Raw genomic sequence first — 20,675 nt, 5'->3', positions numbered from 1 at the left:
TTGTTAAAGCTAAACGGAAACATGATGCTTTTGAATTTAATAAAATGAGAAAAATGTTCCCCATTGTGTACAATAATAATCTGCCAAGAAATTTATCAGCCAACACTGACAAATTTATTCTAAAATACTATTATTTCTACATGCAAGCGTGGGCAACAAAACACATTACTAATTATCTCTTAGAAATTAATTTTAGAAAGGAAAAAGCAATAAAGGAAACACAGAAAATGTATCCACAAAGCATTAGGCATCATGGGAAAACACATCGAGATGAATAGCTTTAGAATCTGTGAACAACAGAACCAATTAAAATGAGGGCAGCTTACTTTCTGCAAACAAGTCAGGTCAGAATCCCGGCGAAAGATTTTATCCATGGGGACACTGCTGTTGGAAGAAATATGAAAAGAAACCAATGAAACAAATACTATAAGCTAATCAGTTTTGTAATAAACCATCACTGATGCCGTACATCACAATTTTATATTTAACTTGGGTTTTCTCTCAAAGAGAATTTAATGAGAAACGCTACAGACAGGCAACCATCTCAAACCACAGCACATACCTGTGGGACAGCCTGTATTTTCCTATTATCCATCTTGTCTTTTCAAACACTAATCCCCACCGAGGTTCCTCTAACATCTGTTGTACTTCAAATTTGTAAGGTAAACCTAGAAAAGCATAAAGCAGCACATTTCATCAACTATTTCTTAAATCTCCAGTCTCCTTTTAATTACTTAAAATTCTCTTCAGTGTTTTCACGACCACAGCTTGGCAGACCAGTTGAGCAGCACTTTAAACATAGTGGGCATTCATCAAATATTTATTGCCTGGCTGAACTTGATACATCAAGCATATTAATACCAAGCAATTAATAACAATAAAAGAGTAAAAGTGCCATTTGCATGACAATTCTATGCAAAGAATTGTGAGAGATAGGATGATCACACAATTTATCATCCAAACCAAGAGACTTTTTGCGTAAAAGGGGGCACTATTCATAATTGTGCCAGAACCACAGGCTTAACCTGGGTCTGACCTAGGCAAACCAAGACATATTCCACGCCAGTGATTTTTTTCTACATAGGTTGTCAAGCTGACAACAATGCTATAAGGTAGGCAGCATAATTCCTATTTAACAGATGAGACAACTGAGGCCGAGACAGGTTAAGCTACCTGTTTAGGTTAGTGAAGTGGAAGAGCGTGGAGCACAACCCTAGCAGGTGTGCCTGGCTTCTGAGCCCACACTCCTTCCACCTCCCAACAGGTGCTCATCTAAGACGAGACAGGGAACAGGACTAATTCTGGAGAGGCAGCAGCCGCACTCGAGTCAAAGGTGTCACGCTCAACTCTGGAGGAAAGGAGCCCAAGGGGTGGATATCATGTACACAGCTAGAAAGGAAAAGACATCAAAGGCTGAGCCTACTTGGAAATTTCTCACATATCCTTCAAGATTCCCATGCAACTGTACTTACAGCATATTAAAGAAAAGCTCAGCTGACTCATTACCAACAGCCACCACCATAATAACACATGTTTACCACGCACCAGGCTTGAGGTGCTTTATCCACACGTGCGGCCACTTCAATGAACTAGCTACTACCACGGGCCCCATTTTTGTTGTTGGATTAGGACACTGAGCCACAGAGAAGGTAACTAACCTGTTCATGGGCATATATAACTACCCAGGAAGAGGCAGAGCCAGGATTTGAGCCCAGGCAGTCTGGCTCGAGTTGACGTTCTTAACCTTTAAATTACACTGCCTCTCAACTGGGTGTCTGCCACCATAAGGCTTTTCAAGTAAATGAAATGCCAACAAATCAGAAGGCAAAAGAAAAAAACCCAACTATACTTCCTCAAAATATAAGCACAGTTCGTCAATATGCTCTCAAAGGCTTTTTTTTCCTCATTTTTTTCAGGTGTATGGAAAGAGGGAAGGAAAGAGCAGGCCTGATGATAACTGAACTTTTCATTTCTCAATTCTTCTCCATTTCATTTTCTCCCCTCCAAAAGCTGAAGTGACACATTACAGTCCACAAGCTATTAAGCAAACTCCTTTTGGTGATAACAATCATTTACTTGATATGCTTTGATTACCTATGAAGCACAGACAACATATAATCATAACTACCTATCGAAGACCTATTATTTGCTAAGCTCTTTACATACATTACTGACAATCTTTACCCCTGTAAGCAAGGTAATAATTTTTTCTCATTTTACAGATGTGGCAAAGGAGAATAAGAGAGGTTAAGTAATCTGCCTGAGGCAAAATAACCAATAAATGTCAGAGCTGGGATCTGAATCCAGGTTACCAACTCCTACTCTTAATGAAAGTTAAAACAAGAATAAAGAGAGGTAAATTAATGCATTTTCACTCTGCGCTGATGGCAAACCATGAAAACACACACACACACACACACACACACACAATATATATAGCTCTATTTAGCATTAAGAATATTTTTCTAGGTTAAAAAAAGGGCACTAAAACCAGTAAAAATTTCCTTTTGTACTGAATATTTTTACCCACTAAAATATCAGAAAACTAATCACTACGTATATTTCCTGCCTATTACAAGCACAGAAAACGCTTAACCATTACAGATATTTTAAAGATATGATTTGTGTATATACCTAACAGAGAAAAAATTTTAAAAAATAAATAAATAAAGATAGGACCCAAGTTAAAAGTAATGTAACACAAAGTATCCTAACTAAGGCTTCTAGAAAATCTTAATTCTTGAACCAGAGGGTTTCCAAGAGGATCAAAGTGATGGATTTAGGATTAAGGCCTAATACGCAGTGTTGATAATGGTCAAGTCATTTAAGAGAATCTCTGCCCAACAGAAATTGCTGCAATAATGATAACGTTGGATACTTGTGCTCTGTCCACGGCAGCTTATGTGAGCATCTAGTACTGCTCCCTCTAATCCTTTCAAGCAGCTCTCTCCTCCGTCTGGGGGTTTCTGCCCAGGCAAGTGCTGGTCTGCATCTTGCTAAATACTAAATCTGTACCTTTTCTGGAGTTTGCTCTCAATGTGGATTTCTGCTCTCTGGTACTCTGTCCTGAAAAGTGAGTTGCCTTGGTCTCACCTCCATCACCTCAACTCAAAGTCTGCCAGGCTCTAGGTGGGTTTCTCTTCCTTGTGCCATACGTGATAACTCTTTTAAGTCAGTAAGCTAGGGTAATTTTGGGCTCACTTCATTTGTTTCCATCTCCCAGCAATCATATCCCTTTACTGCCTGATGTTACATCCTAAATACCATTGTTTTAAATATTATGTCCAGTTTTTTGGTTGTTTCAGACAGGTCCTTGTTACTTCACTTTGGCCAGAAGTGGAACTCTAGAAACTGAATTTTAAATTTCATATAATTCTAATTGATTTAAAGTCACATGTGGCTAGTAGCTACTGTATTGGACAGCATCAGAGAAGAGCCTCACTCCCAAAATCTAGCAGATTGTGACATTAAGAAATGATTTAAATTGAAAACAAGTTAATTGTGATTCCTCCTTTTGTAACTTTTTGTAAAATTATACTGGGCTAAACAATGAGGTATATATGTGCTATGCTCAAAGTGGGCATTTTGGACTAAAGTTAATGTCAATATTATTCATTCAATAAAAACCTACAGAGCACTGACCACTTCCTAGGTGCAAGGCAACTGATTAGCTGCTGGTGATACAAAGACAAAGAGGACGCAGTTCCTGCTCTTTGGGGCTCACAGTTTAGCAAGGCACGATCAACAGATGAATTACATTAAAAGACAAAAGTGATCATGAAGGTAGGAAACAAGTGTTGCAGGTGCACAAAGAACAGAGCAACTAATAGTAAATGACATGGGGGTAGTGCTGGGGTCTTTACCAAAGAGAGAGCATCTGAGTGACATCATTAAGAATGAAGAAATTAATTTGTTAAGCAAACATTCATTTATTACCTACATTACGCCAGGCCTTGTGCTAGAAACTGAGGATAGAAAAATGAGTATAATACAATATCTACCTTCAAGGAGCCCATGGACTAATGGGAGAGAGGACAACAAGCAGTGACAGTACCCAGAGAGGACAGTGAACGAGAGCAGTGGTAGTAAGGACAGAGAAGAGAGAATCAGTATCCTAGAGATGTCAATTGTTTCCTCCAATCTTTTCCTTTCCACCCACATTCCCCTCTTACCCTCCCCTACCTTCCCTAGTCTGCTACACTAATTCCCTATCCAACCAGAGTTGACTGGGCCAGAAGTGGACATAAATCCCAAAGGAACCAAGTCATATGACAGGCTAAACCAACCAAATTCTTTCTTGAGATAGAGTGGAAACTAAGAGATATAAAAATAGAGTTAGCTATTGTTAAGCCTAAACTGAGAGGTCATGGAGAGCTGGTAGTAGGGTGGGCATTTTTCTTTTTATTTTTTTTATTTGAATGCCATCGTAGAGAAAGTCAGTTTGCATTTATCAAAAAATTTTCATAACAATAGACTTTGTCTATTTTGCTTATTGCAGCGTCTCCAGTACCTAACACGCACACTGCTTGGCCACGACTTTTCTCCACGTTGTAATCCTTTTGCCCAGTGGCCGTGGTAACACAGTAGGGACTTGAACCTAGAAGAGTATCATAAAAGGGAAGAGGGTGGCTGCACTGCATGCTGTGCTAACAGTGATTCCCTAGTTGAGGGCACAAACTTTTCCATCACATAGTTTTGCATAGCTGTAAATTCTTTGATTTGTAAGATTCAAAGAAATAAAGGCAGAAATAGGATGAAGTTTTGTTGAAAACTTACGGTATGAGCCATCTGGGCTAATTTCATCACTTATAACCAGGCAGGTAATCTGGGAATAAGGTAAAGGATTGTTTCGATTATAAGGACTAACAATCATTCCAATGAACTTTGCACCGCCTCTGGAGAAGTAACTCTACAATTAAAGGAAAAGTAGAATTTGTTTCAACTACATAAATTTAAAAGTCAGTATTTACCCATACCAACATTTTAAACATCTAATGGAGGAAAAGGGAACACAAAGGTGTGATAAAACCTTCATATCCAAACAGCAGCTAAATGTAATGTCTTATATATTCATTCCACACAGTCAATTTTTCAGGCCGTAATGTGTTCAACCCAACCTGAAACGACCCTTAAAAAGATCACCTGGCCTGCAAGATCCATATTTGCCATAAATATTTTTACAAATTATATTCATTACCCTTCAGTTGTAATCTTTATTAATATGTTAACAATTTATTCAAACAGCTATCTACAGCAAAAACATTCACATATCAAACAAAATTATCTGTATTAAATAAAATAGCTGATTTTCCAAATGTTTAAATAAACATGTATTACTCTTGTAATCAGAAAAAAATGCAAGTTATTTCAAAATTCCAGATGTAAAGAATATTAGAAATGCAACATTTTCCTAGAAGTGTTAAAAAGTATATTGATTTAACAGAAAATGATGAGAGGGGAGAGAATGTGCAATTATTTACAGCTACATACACATAAGCCCTACAAACACACCTGATATTTGGCTTGAGTGTCAATATCTCGTAAGGAAGGATTAGGATCAAAGGCAGGATGAGAATGATACCATCCAATAACACTATAGCCTCGTACAGCCAAGGTTTCCGAGGCCTGTGTTTGTGAGACAGGATCCATCTCACACTGTAGTCCTGTACTCAGACTGTTACAGGGTTCTGCTGCACAGACCTATAAAGGATTAATCCTTATATGATTACACTGAAATCCTGTTAATTCTATTACTTTAATGTTTCAGTTCTTTCATATATAGATACAGAAACTTTTTAGAGTCAAGCTTTTATCTGACAATACCACAGGCAGCCTTTAACTTGCACAATAATTACACTCCAAAAGTGACTGTATGCCTGGAACTCAGGATCCATTTTTCTACTCAAACAAGGTCATGATAATTATTAATTTCCAGGTCAGCTGATACAATATCTGTACATAGTCTTTCAATGACCCCTATTATTTATGGTAATAATTTCAACAGAATGATACACACCAGTTTCAACTATAAGGTTAGCACATGTTTATGGCCTCTTAGGAGTTATAGCTTTTTACTGGTGAAGGCCATGAGGAACCAAAGCCTGGCAGTGTTCCCTCTTTCTCGGTGGTAAAAGTAAACAGGTGCTCAAAACAGTCATGCGTTGCTTAATGACAGGGATATGTTCTGAGAAATGCATCGTTATGTGACTTCGTCCTTGTGTGAACACCACAAGAGTGTACAAACCTAGGTGGTACAGCCTACTACACACCTAAGCTACATGGTACTAACCTTATCGGCCCACCGTGGTATAAGTGGTCTGTCACTGACTGAAACATCATCATGCAGTGCATGACTGTATATGGAATGTTAAGTCACTTCTGGGAATATATAACTTTCTACATTTGCATATTATCATTTATATCATAGGTAAACTCTATATTTTAATTATATCCACTGTAATCTAAAAAACATTTTGTATGGCAGCAGGATTAAATAATTAAAAAGTTTTTTAAAAGAGAGAACTTACTTCAACTATCTTATCAACTTCTGAGTATCTTCCTCCTAACAGACCAATCACTTCTGCCATAGAAACATGAGCATGCTAAAAGAAATACAAGATAGACTTAGCTCAAACATACAAACCCACCTGACAAAAAATCAGAATAAAACTCACTTATCACAGGAGAGTCATCTACAAGTATGGTAATTACGTTTTTCTAAAATAAAAGTAGCACAGTAGAGGAACCAGATGCTAGGCTCAGCGCACAGAGACCTAAGATCTCAGATATATCTTCACTGCCAGCTGAGAAGCTTTGAACTAAACATTCAAACACTCCAAGATGCCATGTTTTCATTTACAAAATGAAGATATCATTTGCTCTCCCTGTTTGGGAAAGGTCTCATAAGGATACAAAGTAAAAATCACTCTGGGTCCTCCTATAGAAAAATATCATAAACAAACACACAACAAATTGGAAGGCTCAGCGATTTACTGCAAACAAGGAACCTCCAAATTATAGTTGTGCTTTGTCGCAGTTATCTAGAAGGCAGCAGACAAAGGATACTAGGAAATGAAAATAGGGTTAATGATGATAAACAGTCTGCAAAAACTCACATTAATTTATTTTCTCTAAAATATGGAAACATGCAATTGTTTGGCTTTTCTCCAAAAGAAAAGACTTATTTTTAGATTCCTTGTAAAAGAGGATAGTTAAGATCCAAAATACACGTCTTCCATACTCTCTTATGCCTGCAATAAAAATACACAAGAATAGAAATCAGAATAACTAAGTAAACACAATAGATTATCCTTACCAAATCCATTATTAAAAGTGCTTCTGAAGCCACTTTCACCTGAAATGGCTCCTGAAATATAAAAAAAAAAAAAAAAAAATGGGGGAGCATAAAAATAGAGATTTTGTTCTCCCTAACCGGAACGTCCACCCTTTTCTCCTTTACCTATCACATCAAGTTCTCACCACAACTAAGGCTCAGTGCAAACCAGACTTTTTTAAAAAAAATATATCATTTTCAACCCCAACATGGAGAAACTCTCTCCCATTTCCCATTTCTATCATTCATCTGACCCTTAATGTACCTCTACTTGTCCAATCTTTCACATACATATAGGCCTTGTGCATAAAAAAAGAAAATATATTTTTCTTTTAGAGAAAGAAAGGAAGGAATATTTCACGTCTGACAGGAGCATTATTTATGGTCATTCGGTGATCATAAGTAGTACCTGCTTTTCCTCACTGAAAACATTACAAGGTATCAGTTGGAAGGGATCAAATGAGCTGAAAAAGAAAAAAAAATCACTTCTAGTATAATCTCAGTAACAAGATCAGAAAAATAACATTTATTTACACATTTGAAAATGTTTATCAACAATCTAAACCTAAATTCTGTCTGAGTGAGAAAAAATATTAAACCAGGAGAATTTCTTAGGACATTCCCTTTTGAAAGAAGCACTGTTCTTTTGGACTTGATAAAAAAAATGGGAAATGACAGGACCTTTGGGAAAAAGTAATTCTGTTGTCAATTTCTTTAAGAAAGATGGAAGTTTCTCAAAAATACTTCTGTCAGTACAATTATGTGCTGAGCATAGAGTAAGGACTCAATAAATATTCGTTGAATGAATAAATGGCAAACACGTCTGCTTAAGAAATTAATATATATATAGAAAGTTCTATGACAACACATATTTTAAAATGAAAAAGTAAAAAAAGATGGAAAGAGAAGCATCTAACCAAGGCTAGATTCAAAAGCATGTGTAAATCTGAGAGAAATGTTAGAAAGGCTTTGTGACCAGTAAAGAATTGAGGTTTGAGAAAAATATTAGGAACAATAAAGAGGTTTTTTTAGGTTATGTTCAGAGAAAGAAAAAAACCAAACAAACAAGGAACATGTTCATGTTAACATAACTGGCAGTGAGCAGGACTAAAAGCCAAGATAGATGAGAAAACAGGAAGAGAGCATACATGAGCCAGAGCACTGAAGAACCATAACATGAAACCACAGTCAACCTTTTCTGAGAGCCGAAGAGAATGGGAAAATAATTGGAGGACTAAGAATAGGAAATTACTGGGCTTCTTTTCAAAACATAAAAAAGCAGACTTTAGAAGCAGAGGAATCAGATGTTGAACAATGGGAAAATTCTAGAAAAGATTATTAAATAGCTAATTTGTGAGCCTTTAGCAAGTGAAGAGGTGACTACTAAGAAAAATAATGGGTTCATGAAAATATAAGTTATCGTGGTAAGTAAAACCTAAATTTCATTTTTGATAGGAATGATCTGCTAGACACTAGTAGACTCAAAAAGACTAAATATATTTTACCTGAATGTAAGCAAGACATCTGTTATGATTATTCTGCATAAGATGAAGAAATATGGGTTAACTGTGGTAACATATAGCCAATAGAATAATAATGTGAGATCTGCATTTACCTCAGTTAAACATTTTAATCAGTGACCAGTGGGAGAAAAGGCAAGCTTACTGAACTGTTGTGATTCAAAGCTAAGAAGGCTAACGTGAAAAAAGCGGATCTGAATTTATGAAAATTCTGACAAACTGGAACAATGACTTCAAAATCACAATAAATGTGTCTCATTTAGATTCAGAAAATCAAATGGATACTAAATGAGGAGTCCTAGTTTATGAATGCCTCTATTTTTTACATAGTCTATCTCATTTAATTTATTCTCACAACTGTAAGTTTTAATTTTTATTTTAGAGAGGTGATATATAATGTAACCGTCAGGAATATGGATTCTTAAGCCTTAATGCCTGGGTTTAAATGACAGCTCCACCACTAACAAGCACGGGAAAGTTACTCAACTTTTTTGTGCCTCTCAGTTTCCTCATCTATAAAATGAGAATAATAATATTAACTATTGCATAGGGTTGTTATGAGGATTAAATGAGTTGACATACACGAAGTGCTTAAAACAGCTAACAATGTTGGCTATTATAGTTATTATTTTATAAATGAGGACCCAAGGCTTAAAAAGGCCTTAAGCAACTTACCCAGGGACATACAACTGGTTAAGTACCAGGGCACTTTCCACTGAAAATGACCTAGTGGCATTCCTGGATATCTTGTTTTAAAAGGGACACTGACAAAACTATAGTCTATTCAACGGGGCATCTGCAGGAAGTAAGGGTCTAGAAAATCAAGTCATTTAACTTATTTGGTGATCCTTAATGTTATAAGTTACAAATTTTAGATTATTAAAAAACCTTGCTAACAATCAGCCCCAACCAAAGAGAGCACTAGTCATTTCATGAGGTTACCTATTCATAAGATCTAAGGAGCTGAATGACCACCTGTCATAAACAAGTCCCCTTTACAAGATATCTTGGATCTTACATTCACTAAACCTGAACAAATTAAAGTTTTGCTCAAGGTCTCCCAAATTGATAATAAAACTGAAATAAAAAATTTCAAAAATTTTAGCAGTATTTTTAAACTTAATGTGAACAATATAATGTTGCTACATTGGACATTTTTTCCATACATTTTTCTAAGCATTTGTGATAAGTTAAAAAGAATCACCTTTTTGTTGGCCTTGGCACTTTTGAAGATTTAACAGGTTTGCATTTTCCCTCTTCTCTTCTTCTTGCCAACTCCTCAGCAGAGAGATGCTAAAACATACAACACCAGTTGATCAATCAACCACTGACAAGAATTAAAAAAAAAAAAAAAAAAATACTCCTTGAAAACCATATTTGAGGACGTGTGAGTAACAAGACAAAGTTGATGTAGATGTGTCTCCTTCCTGCTACTAACAAATAGAAATGCTGGATAATATATTAAAAAATGGTTCCAAAATATACAGCCATACCAAACCTAAAATTTACTCCATCTCTTGACTTGCCCATTTCAATTAATGGTACCAGTCACCCAGGTTCAAAAGCTTCAGAATCACCTGAGCCTTTCCTCTTACTTATTTCCCATTTCTAGTCACCAAGTCCTACTGTGCTGAGTTTTCTTTCCCAACTGAGAGACACAGCAGCATAACGATAAAGAGCACAGATTCTGGAGGTAGAATGCCTGGCTCTGCTGCTTACTAGCTAGGTGACCCTGGCCAAGTTAGTGAAGCTTTCTGTGTTTCAGTTTCCTCATCTTTAAAATGGGAACAATAACAACGTCATGGTGTTATTGTGAAGATTAAATGAGTTAATGTTTGTGAAATACTGACAGTAATGTCTGACATACTAAGTCCTTTACAAGTATAAAATAAATCTCTCTCATTCTATTTCCATCACCAATCTTACACTCTAGTCCAAATGAACTATGCACCTTTTCCAGAATATGTCTGGTATTTTCCCACATCCATACATTTGCTTATGCCGTTCCCTCAGCCTGGGATGCCCTCACCTACTTTTCCACATTTTGAGATTCTCCTGCTCGCCTTTCATGTCACAGATGAAACATCACATCTTCTGTGAAATCTTCCCTGATCACACCTTTGGGAGGACCTCATATTTCTTGGGACCAATCTTATGGAACTTTCCACAGGTTCTATCTTTCCTACTAGAAATGTAAGTCCCTTTTAGGAACCACATATTACTAACTGTGGTGCCTAGAACAGTGCTCAGGTGTGAGGTTGGGGGCAGGGAATAGGGAAGAGAGAAAGAAGAGAACTAACATTTATTGAGTAATGTACATGCCGGGCTTACTGAGTACCTAGTACATGACCTTCATACATTTTATTTCATTTATTTCACTTAATTCTCACAACAAACCTTTGAGGGAGGTATTATTAGCCACACTTTATAAATAACAACCTGAGATTCAGTGAGGTTAAGAAATTGTTGAAGGTAACAAAGCCAGTAAGTACACATTCGCACCTTCTTTCCATTCTACTACACTGGTTCACAAACAAATTATACATACATAGACTGTGTGTGTACTGTTGCTTATGTTTCTTTTTAGGGCTATAGTTTTTATTAATAGAAATAATACTTTAATATTTGTAATTCAATTTATGTCTCATGCTTGGGACAATATTTTAACTGGTGTATCAGAATATCATTCGATAAATGTTTACTGAAATGAACTGGGCATACCAACTTCCTGGCATCCTGACACATTCTTGAGCTAGAGACCAGAATTTAGGGAAAGATCATCAATGTTCTGAAAATGAGTCAAATTCCTGGTTAAACTGCACCATTAATGCCTTCTACTTTGTTTACTGGTGACTTCTAGACAAACAAATTAACATGGGGAGGAGACCTATAGAAGTAGACATATAAAATAAATGTAATACATGTGACTTTAAGATATACAAATATATACTGACAAAACAACTTTCACTGACAAGCTATTTGAAAAGGTCAAAGTTACCTCAAATGTTTGTCCTTCTAAGTCTTTTGCATTACACCAATTTCCCCATGGATCTCGGACCCTACGTCTCCTTGTGCGCTGTGATGAGATTAAAATAAAGCAAAAAGTAACAAGATTAACTTGGAGAAATCACAGCACGTTAATATATAAAACCAAAATGATAATTTTCTAAACACCAATTAATTTCTCCATTAAAATATAAGCTCTGATCAGAATGCCCGACTAAATTTTATTTTATTAATTTACGTTCAATAGCACTCTGCTCAGAAATAAATCAGTGATGATTTTCTGAATTTTTCTTGGATTTCTTCTTTAATTTTCATTTCCTTTCACCATTTGGGAGCTAAAACACTAGGACAAAAAATATTTTTAAAATCGAAAAGAACCACCAAGAAAATGACTTCCCTTTCAACCTTACTTGTAGTAAAAAACTTGCAAAAACACACAGCAAGAGGTATAACATTGAAAACTAGAAGCAAAATAATTATATCTCAGCCTTAGAAAGGAAAAGATTGCCTAGTTAACTCAAATAGTAAAAAATTACAAAGTTGGTTGACTGGATTACTAATATCCAGTTTTGCAAACCTCAATACTGAAGCCTTTACAATGGACCAGCTGCCAGAAGCCAGCAGGACTAGCACCATCTCCAGCAGCTCTATTTGAAACATTCTTCCTTAATGAAGTAAATCTAGGTAGACATGGTTTACAGCCTAAACACTCTGAGAAAAATACCCACTCGATCATCTATACTTTTTTTCATTTATCTCACCTATTACCAATTTAACAACCTACTTCACTAGTAAAACCAACAAGTCACAATATAACTCTGCCTTTTAGGAGACTTGTAGGTTCAGTTATTTTTAAAATAAGATTCACGAATTTTAAAATACTGTAAAACTCATTAACCTCAAGAATTAAAAATAAAGGCTAAAATATTTCCGACAGCTATTCCAAAAAGTTGAATCTTAAGGTAAGAATTTTAAGCAAATAAACAAAAGATAACTGAAAGAGAAAAAAAGAGCTTAACTGTATAGTTTTAAAAGATACATTAGATTTAGAAACCAAAACCAAGCAGTCTAAGAGCTCTCTAGCAAAATATTATGCTTCTGTGTAAAGTTTGCCAGTGAATTTTGAGGTTTTTTGGTTTGTTTTTGCCTCATAAACCAACATGAAACTGAATGGAAAGCAGAAAAGTGTATGGCTAAGACGAAATACAAGAGAAAACATGTTCTTCCACTAAATGGCCATTTGTTAAACAGTTGAAGAGAAGTAGGCATACGTGACCTAACAGGGTAAGGTGCAATTTGGAGAGATCATTTAATGCGAGAGCTGACTGCTTACCATGGACTGCAGACGCTGGGCGAGCTGGTATGCTTCCACTGTCTCTTTTCTGTCTCGGACTCGTACTTTATCAACTGGTTGTGGCCTGTTATATACAGCCTGTTCTAATGGAAGTCAGGAAGACAAAACAATTATTTTACGAAACTCATTTGCTAAATAGGAAGACCCATCTACACTGACTATAAACTGTAAGCCAATTTCTAAGTTTTTTTATATCCGAGCTTCTACCTTATTCCACAATCACACATTTGATGTGCTACTTGGTAGTTCTCACATAAAAGTAATGCTATTATTATAAGAAGATCTCAATAAAAGGGATAGTTAGGCAATGCGTAATTTCTTTAATTTCTGATTAAATGAGTGCTAAGCCCACTTTGCGAACTTTGGAAATCTAACACAAAAAACATGATTTCATTTTTCCTTTAGTGGCTGAGGAAGCTACGACACCTTAGTTTTCCTGAAAAGCCAGTCTCAATATATAGTGCTTTGGGCAAACGAAGACAGTGAGATGAAGGACAGACCCCAGAGTACACTGTAAATTCTATCCATCTCTACATGAAATGAAATAATCTCTGACAGGAAGTTTTCTGGTTAGTTGTCTTTTCATTGACACAGAATATAGAACATACTCTCTCAAACCACGGGTTACAAGGTTCTAATTACCTTATCACTTTGCAACTACAGCTATTATATTTCTTCAAAATGTTTGTATCAGGTTAATTCAATAAAAGCACAGAATATATTTAAAAATATGCATATTCATCGACTTTAAATTTAAGAAAAACTAGGGTGAAAGAAACTTTCTTCTAGGAAAAATATTTTGGCATTTTTATTACATTTAAGTGTAGAGGCTCATAAATTATTTTATTTAAACATCACTAGACAGTATTTCTAGCATTAATACAGTATTGGCAAATTAAATGGGCTATTATTAGACTTTTCATAAAATTACTTGACAAAGAACTGTATTCTTAAATTATTTCTACCACTTAGGCTGAATATTTTTCCTTTAAAATGACATCACCAATTGTCACTCTAGGCTAAAGGGAAATACAGTATAATCAACAGAAATTTGTTTTACAACAAAATATCACTAATACATTTATTCCATAATGTTATAGCATCTTTCTGAATTCTGTATCTATACTAAATCTACTTGAATTCTAACCATCAAAGAAATTAATGGGTGCTGTAAGGATAAAAAAGGTCAAGTAAAAGATGTTGTTGGGTTTTATTTTTACCACATCCAAAATTGATTGCTCCTATCAACTCGAGGTATGTATGAATCCGTCCAATACAATTTACATCCCCACAGTTCTTCAGGCCAGGACGTACTGAGGTCTTATTTAAGTATTTCGGTTTGCACAGCTCCCTAATTAAGACATGGAAGTACAATGATTTTGGATAAATAAAAACATGAAAAAAAGATTTCTGGAGAAAACTTTTAATATTTGAAATATCTTAAAAATTTACTCACAATTATGTAAATGTGTACTAAATACAATGCTAATACATAATATCCAAGTGTACTTTTTTCTGAAATAAAATATCTTTAAATGACACATTAACTTACAAGTATAGTGTGATTTTTACAAGTATTATTTATTTCCCAATATTAAATTCAGTAGATTCCAGTTATCCCAGGACTTTGACGTTAGAAGCTTATTTATCTACAGATCCAAATTCAAGCCTAAATCTTTTAATAAAAAGGGTACTTTGATAATATATTGAAAGTATTTAGTATTAGACTTTTCCAATTTTTAATATATTACTTATGTTCATCTATTTTTACTTTAATGGACAGTATCTTTTAATTATAAGCTACCTTATAAATGCTTAAAAGTTTCATATTAGTTTTTAATCATTATGCCAATAAATATTAAGTGCTTACTCTCAATGGAAAACAGAAATAGATAGCCTAGAGAATTCCAAAGGAATCAAGAAATGCCCATTTCTTTCTATGAAAGAAATAAGAAGTTTATATAATAAAACATATATTTACTGAATATACTTAATGTACCATGCTAGATGGTATAATATAAAGTGTAAGAGTAACAGACAACTTAATAACAGTAAGAAACAATTACTGAGTGCTTATGCCGGATGCTGTAGTAAGAGTTACGCAACCTTAATCCTCACAACAACTCTACGAAGTAGATATTCTTCTTCTTGTTTTTTTTTTTTTTTGTGAGGAAGACCAGCCCTGAACTAACATCTGCCAATCCTCCTCTTTTTGCTGAGGAAGACTGGCCCTGGGCTAACATCCATGCCCATCTTCCTCCACTTTATATGGGACGCCTGCCACAGCATGGCCTGACAAGCGGTGCATCGGTGCGCGCCCAGGATCCGAACCGGCAAACCCTGGGCCGCCGCAGCGGAGCGCGCGCACTTAACCACTTGTGCCACCGGGACGGCCCCTATTATTCTTATTTTAGAGATGAGGAAACAATCAAGTCAGAGGGATTAAAGACTGTTACTGAAGTAACAGTCAGGATTCAAATACAGACATTATAAAACAAGTATTCAGATATCTCATATAACATAGGTATTTCTTACTCAATATTTTATTTTATTCTACAAATATTTATTTTGTGTCCTACGTGCCAGTCATTGTTCTAGGCACTAAGGATAGAGAGATGAATACTAAGTTCCTGACCTTACAGTCTAATGGGGAAGACAGTCAATACATTAATGAATAACATATATTATATTGTCAGGCAGTAGTAAGTGCTAGGAAGAAAGAGCAAGAAGGATAAGGGGACAGTGTAAGACAAATAGGCACAGAGATTTTAGACACGGTGTTTAGGGAAGGCCTCTCTAAGCAGAGATCAAATTTAAAATCATAAATTCTATAGATGTTCAGGGAGGGTAAAAAGTACTTAACTTGTGATGTGGGACGTATCAGAAATTTCACTGAAAAGCTGAGATTTCAGTGTGTCTTGAAAGAAAAGGAAACAAACTACACAAATGGAAGTGAGGAAGCAGGAATGAGCACAGTATAACTGGCTACCAAAGGACTCTAGGAATCTAGAACTGTATTGAGCTAATTAAAGATCAGTCAAATCAAAGGCTTGAAACAGAGCTTAGGACTAGCACAGCGCTGGACAAACTGGAAGGCCTCTAAAAATCTCCGTTGAAGATATCATGATGACTCACTCATTCAATCTTCCCCTGCAAATAGAGCGCCTTCTGTGTCCCAAGCACCGTTCTAAGCACTAGGGATGTAACAGTGAACAAAACAAAGATGTGCCCTCATGGAGCCTGCATTATCATGGGGGACGGTGGGGAAGAAGAGGTGACAACACACAAATAAAAATACAATATTTTCAGTGGTAATAAGTTCCATCAAGATAGATAAAATACAAGGCACAGAATGAGAGGGAGAAGGTATGTGAGCTATTTTAGACAGGGTGCTCAGAGAAGGCCTTTAACTTCCCTTGAGCAGAACTGAAGGAGACGAGCCAGATTCATCAGGATCTGGGAGGGGGAAGTGTCCAAGGCAGAGTGAGAAGTCTGGGTCAAGGGCCTGAGCTGAAAGTGTGAAAATAACGAGTCAGGACAGCAGACTCTCGAATCACCTTCACCTAATGTGACCTGGAACAAGTTCCTTTTCCTCTCTGAACCTGGTTTTTCTCATCTGTAAAATGAGGGCAAGGTTGTCAAAAGGAATGGAGATGATTTAAACAAAATGCATGGCATTTGGCAGACATTCAATAATGGTATCGGTTACTATTTTAATTAAAAATTCCCCTAAACAGAAGTCAATTGCATGTGCTTTTATAAAAAAGATCTCTTAGCTACATACAAATCGAGCAAGCCATCTTTTATTTTTAAAATTTTAACTCTTCCTTCTATTTTTTTTTTAACACCACCTCCAGTCCCTAACCACACTCTCTTCTATTTCTGAGGAGCATAGATTTGAGTTCCTGTTCAAAACATTTTTTTTTGCTTTCACACTGTTCTCCTCAATCACCATACTGAAACAGACACATTTAACTGGTTTCATGAACTAAGACAAATGACATTAGGAAACTACTGCCATAGAATTTATACTAACTATATAAATCATTCTGCCTCATTTAAAATAAAAAATTTAAAGTAACAAATGAAATTTGAATAAAGTAACATTAAGTACTCATTGATGATTCATATAGACATTTTTGAATTGGTTAGTATTCTGAAGACCTTCAATTTTGGCCAGTCATCCTCTTACTTCCAAAAACAAATGAGATACCAATAGAGATCTAATTTAATTTACCTTTTTTAACAGCACGAATTAGGCAACGTATAATAATGGAAAGAGTGATTTACAGAAGTCTTCCTTCTGTCAGTAGCTGGCTGTATAATCAAAGGCAGGTCCTTAAACCTCTCCCAATCTCAGAACCGTTTTATCAAATAGAGAAAATACCACCTTCCTATTTTACAGGATTGTTGTGAGGAATCAGATGATACAAAAAAGCTTTCTGTAAACTGTAAAGCACTATGCAAATGTCAGGAATTGTACCTTGTAAGTATTCTTTACTTTGATACCACATTTATCCAGAAGTTTTACTTTTAGCAATGTCAACCATCTGCAAGATAACCACGAGTCAAGAACAAGAACAGAAGAACAGGGCTATCTTTAAAAGCCAAATTACTTAATATTGTGTGGGTAAAATGAAGGTTGCTGATTTAATAAGCCTGGATATTTGTTTTCCTTTGATAATCTTCCTAGGTTATAGCAGAAGCCCTCTGTAAAGATGGCCTTAATTATACAATTCTGTAGCTCCTGAAGCAATAACAACAATTAGGAACGTTGGATGATGTCTTAATTTAATTACTGTGAAAAATTCAAATTATTTTCAGAGCACTTAGACTAATAAGGTGGGAAGTTTCTTGGTTTGTTCCCCATCCTTCACTAAAATAATTCAAATAAAATGTACTGACAATTTAGAGGGTAAACATCATATATCAGAAAATTCCTGCATCCTGATGAAGCTGGATGAAGGAGTTATTGAAACATTAGGCCAGAAGTTCAAAGTTCTAAGTATTTAAGGCAGTTATTTAGGAGAATGGTTTCTAAAACCTACCCACATTTAATGACACTATCCTTCTGTCACCAAAGTTTTCTTTCTTTGTACTTCAAAGTACCTGATAAACTAGGAAAGACATTCTCCCCCTTTTCCAGTGCAGTAGAGCATTCTGTATTTTCCTAACACTGTCCTAAGAAACCGCTTCTTAAGGCAATCATCTATTCCTTTTTTTTCTAGGACTAAACACTCTTAATGAACAGACAGATGGGTTAAAATAGCTATTGATGACAATCTTTAACAAAGCTTTCAAAAAAAAGTTTCACTATGAGAAATTTTAAGTCTTGCCTATTGAAATATGTTAATGTTAAAGCTCTCTGGATCACTAGCAATGTAAAATATTAAATTCTGCATAGGCCTAACTAAAATACTCTAGTGTATTATAAGTTTTAAAATAACATCTAAAATATAATTTTTCCTTACCACTGATCCAAAATGTAATTCCTAATTTTCAAATAGCGTTCTGGTGTTTTAGCTTGGCGCCCCTCAAAAAACTCAGGAATTGCTTGTTTTTCTTCTTCTTGAATGATATTTCTATCTATTTCTACTTCTTGTTCTGGTGGCTTAAGCTCTTCTTCCTCATGGCTCTCCTCCTCCATTTGGCAGGAAGAATGAAAAAGCATTTCATCCTCACTCAAATCTTTCTGAACTTCACAAGGCTCTGGAGAAGGCAATTGCCTGGCATCATCTCCATTTCCATCATGCTTATCGCAGTTCTTCATCAGTTTATTACATTTCTGATTATTTAATTCAAAAACTGATTTTTTGTCACTGGTGCTCTGTTTTTCAGTCCAAAATGTAATTCTTGAGCTTGAAAGTGTTTCCATATCACCTTGCTTTATATTCTGAAAATATTCCTTGGAAGATTTAAAAATGGGGTTTTCCTGGCTGTCAGAAGCAATGACTTCTTGACTGGTTTCATGACTTTTACTATTAGGAATGTCAAGTAAGAGATCACTGCTAGGATTCTTCTGGAGAGCTTGAGAAGTCAACTCATCTGCCTCATCTGTGATGTCTACTTCTTCATCATCCGATAACTTTTCAATTCTGACAGCATTCAAGTTGGGATCAGCACGTCCCCTTAAACCTGATGGTGTCCATGCCTCTGTGCCCCCACCTTCATTTTTAATCTGAGGATCACTGCTGTTCTTCTGATCTGATGTTTCCTTCTCCAGACCATCTAATTTTACCTTATTAAAAATCAAGATAAAATCCCCATAATATTAACACTTTAAAATTTAATCATTGGCACAAAAAGTAGTATAAATACAATGTTATTAAACTGAATACATGTCAATGGTATATTATACCTTTATTGCGCTCTTCTTGGAAGAGTTTACAACTGCATTTTAAATGTCAAAGATAATCATTTCAAATTTCCATAAATACTTCACTCATTCATGATCTGGTGATTTTTTTATTAATAATCATGACCCATATAGAACTACTACTAATTTTTCAATATTAAGTTTAAAATAGGGACCTGGCTCAGATAAACCATAGAGAAAGAAGCAACAGCTACCACACTAAGGTATTCTCTAAGATACTAAAATATACATTTTTTGTGTGTGAGGCAGATTAGCCCTAAGCTAACATCTGATGCCAATCCTCCTCTTTTTGCTGACGAAGATTGGCCCTGGGCTAACATCCGTGCCCATCTTCCTCTACTTTATATGGGATGCCAACAAAGCATGGCTTGACAAATGGTGCGTCGGTCCACACCCAGGATCTGAACCCGAGAACCCTGGGCAGCCGCAGCAGAGTACGCAAACCTAACCGTTATGCCACCAGGCCAGCTCCGATACTAAAATATTTTTAAAGGCTTATTTCTCAGAACGTATGATACCTCAGCTGATCATTTTTTATAATGCTAAATATAATCTTTTATTTAAAGGAATCTATCTCACATATCTTTACTGAGTAAATTAAAATCATCTTTCATTTAAATGCAGACAACAGAAAAAAACTTTTTCACAGGTTCATTTAATGTAGCTCTAATATTATAGAGCTTATAATTTAAGGCATGAAATTATCTTCTACATCTGCCATAAATATCTGATAACGTAACAAGGAAAAGAAAATGAATGTCAATGAGTATATATGATTTGAAATAAAATCTTTATACACAGAGTTTTTGAAAACTCTTACATATGACTGACATACCCAAGGGATGACAGCTCCCCAAGAGATTATTTATAGATCCTGTATCACAATAGAATCCCAGGATCTTGTATTTGAGGTAAACTGGCTTACTATGTAGTGGAGAATAAAAGAGTAGCAGGAGGGAAATGGAGATTTGGACATATAGCCTGAAATAGCCTTTAACAACCTTGCTATTTTTTTGACGTCTTCTGTTTTTCTCTTAAAAATTCAGATAAAATTTTGCATTATATTTCATAATATATTAACGTCTC

General features: G+C 35.5%; 1 protein-coding gene across 9 annotated transcripts in view; it reads right to left on the bottom strand.

Moving 5' to 3' along the window:
- Positions 1-20,675, bottom strand: part of MYSM1 (Myb like, SWIRM and MPN domains 1) — a 36,299-nt gene that overhangs the window by 2,049 nt on the left and 13,575 nt on the right. For 3 of the 9 annotated variants that reach the window (XM_087445840.1, XM_087445842.1, XM_087445843.1), the window contains 13 exons: positions 18,685-19,451; positions 14,434-14,564; positions 13,193-13,296; positions 11,852-11,929; positions 10,058-10,146; positions 8,839-8,871; positions 7,743-7,797; positions 7,316-7,366; positions 6,528-6,602; positions 5,512-5,700; positions 4,777-4,909; positions 563-668; positions 327-384 (listed from right to left, as the gene is read on the bottom strand). In XM_087445840.1, the coding sequence (XP_087301966.1) occupies positions 327-384; positions 563-668; positions 4,777-4,909; positions 5,512-5,700; positions 6,528-6,602; positions 7,316-7,366; positions 7,743-7,797; positions 8,839-8,871; positions 10,058-10,146; positions 11,852-11,929; positions 13,193-13,296; positions 14,434-14,564; positions 18,685-19,451 (1,869 nt within the window). The remainder of the gene's footprint in view (positions 1-326; positions 385-562; positions 669-4,776; positions 4,910-5,511; positions 5,701-6,527; positions 6,603-7,315; positions 7,367-7,742; positions 7,798-8,838; positions 8,872-10,057; positions 10,147-11,851; positions 11,930-13,192; positions 13,297-14,433; positions 14,565-18,684; positions 19,452-20,675) is intronic. The other 6 variants (XM_087445841.1, XM_087445844.1, XM_014793812.2 and 3 more) reach the window with 6 other exon arrangements.

This window comes from Ceratotherium simum, chromosome 22, assembly GCF_057802395.1.
Source record: "Ceratotherium simum simum isolate JZ-2026a chromosome 22, ASM5780239v1, whole genome shotgun sequence".
NCBI classification, from domain to species: Eukaryota; Metazoa; Chordata; class Mammalia; order Perissodactyla; family Rhinocerotidae; genus Ceratotherium; species Ceratotherium simum.
The sequence above is the reverse complement of the archived record's forward strand: the minus strand, read 5'-3'. Positions and strand labels throughout refer to the sequence as shown.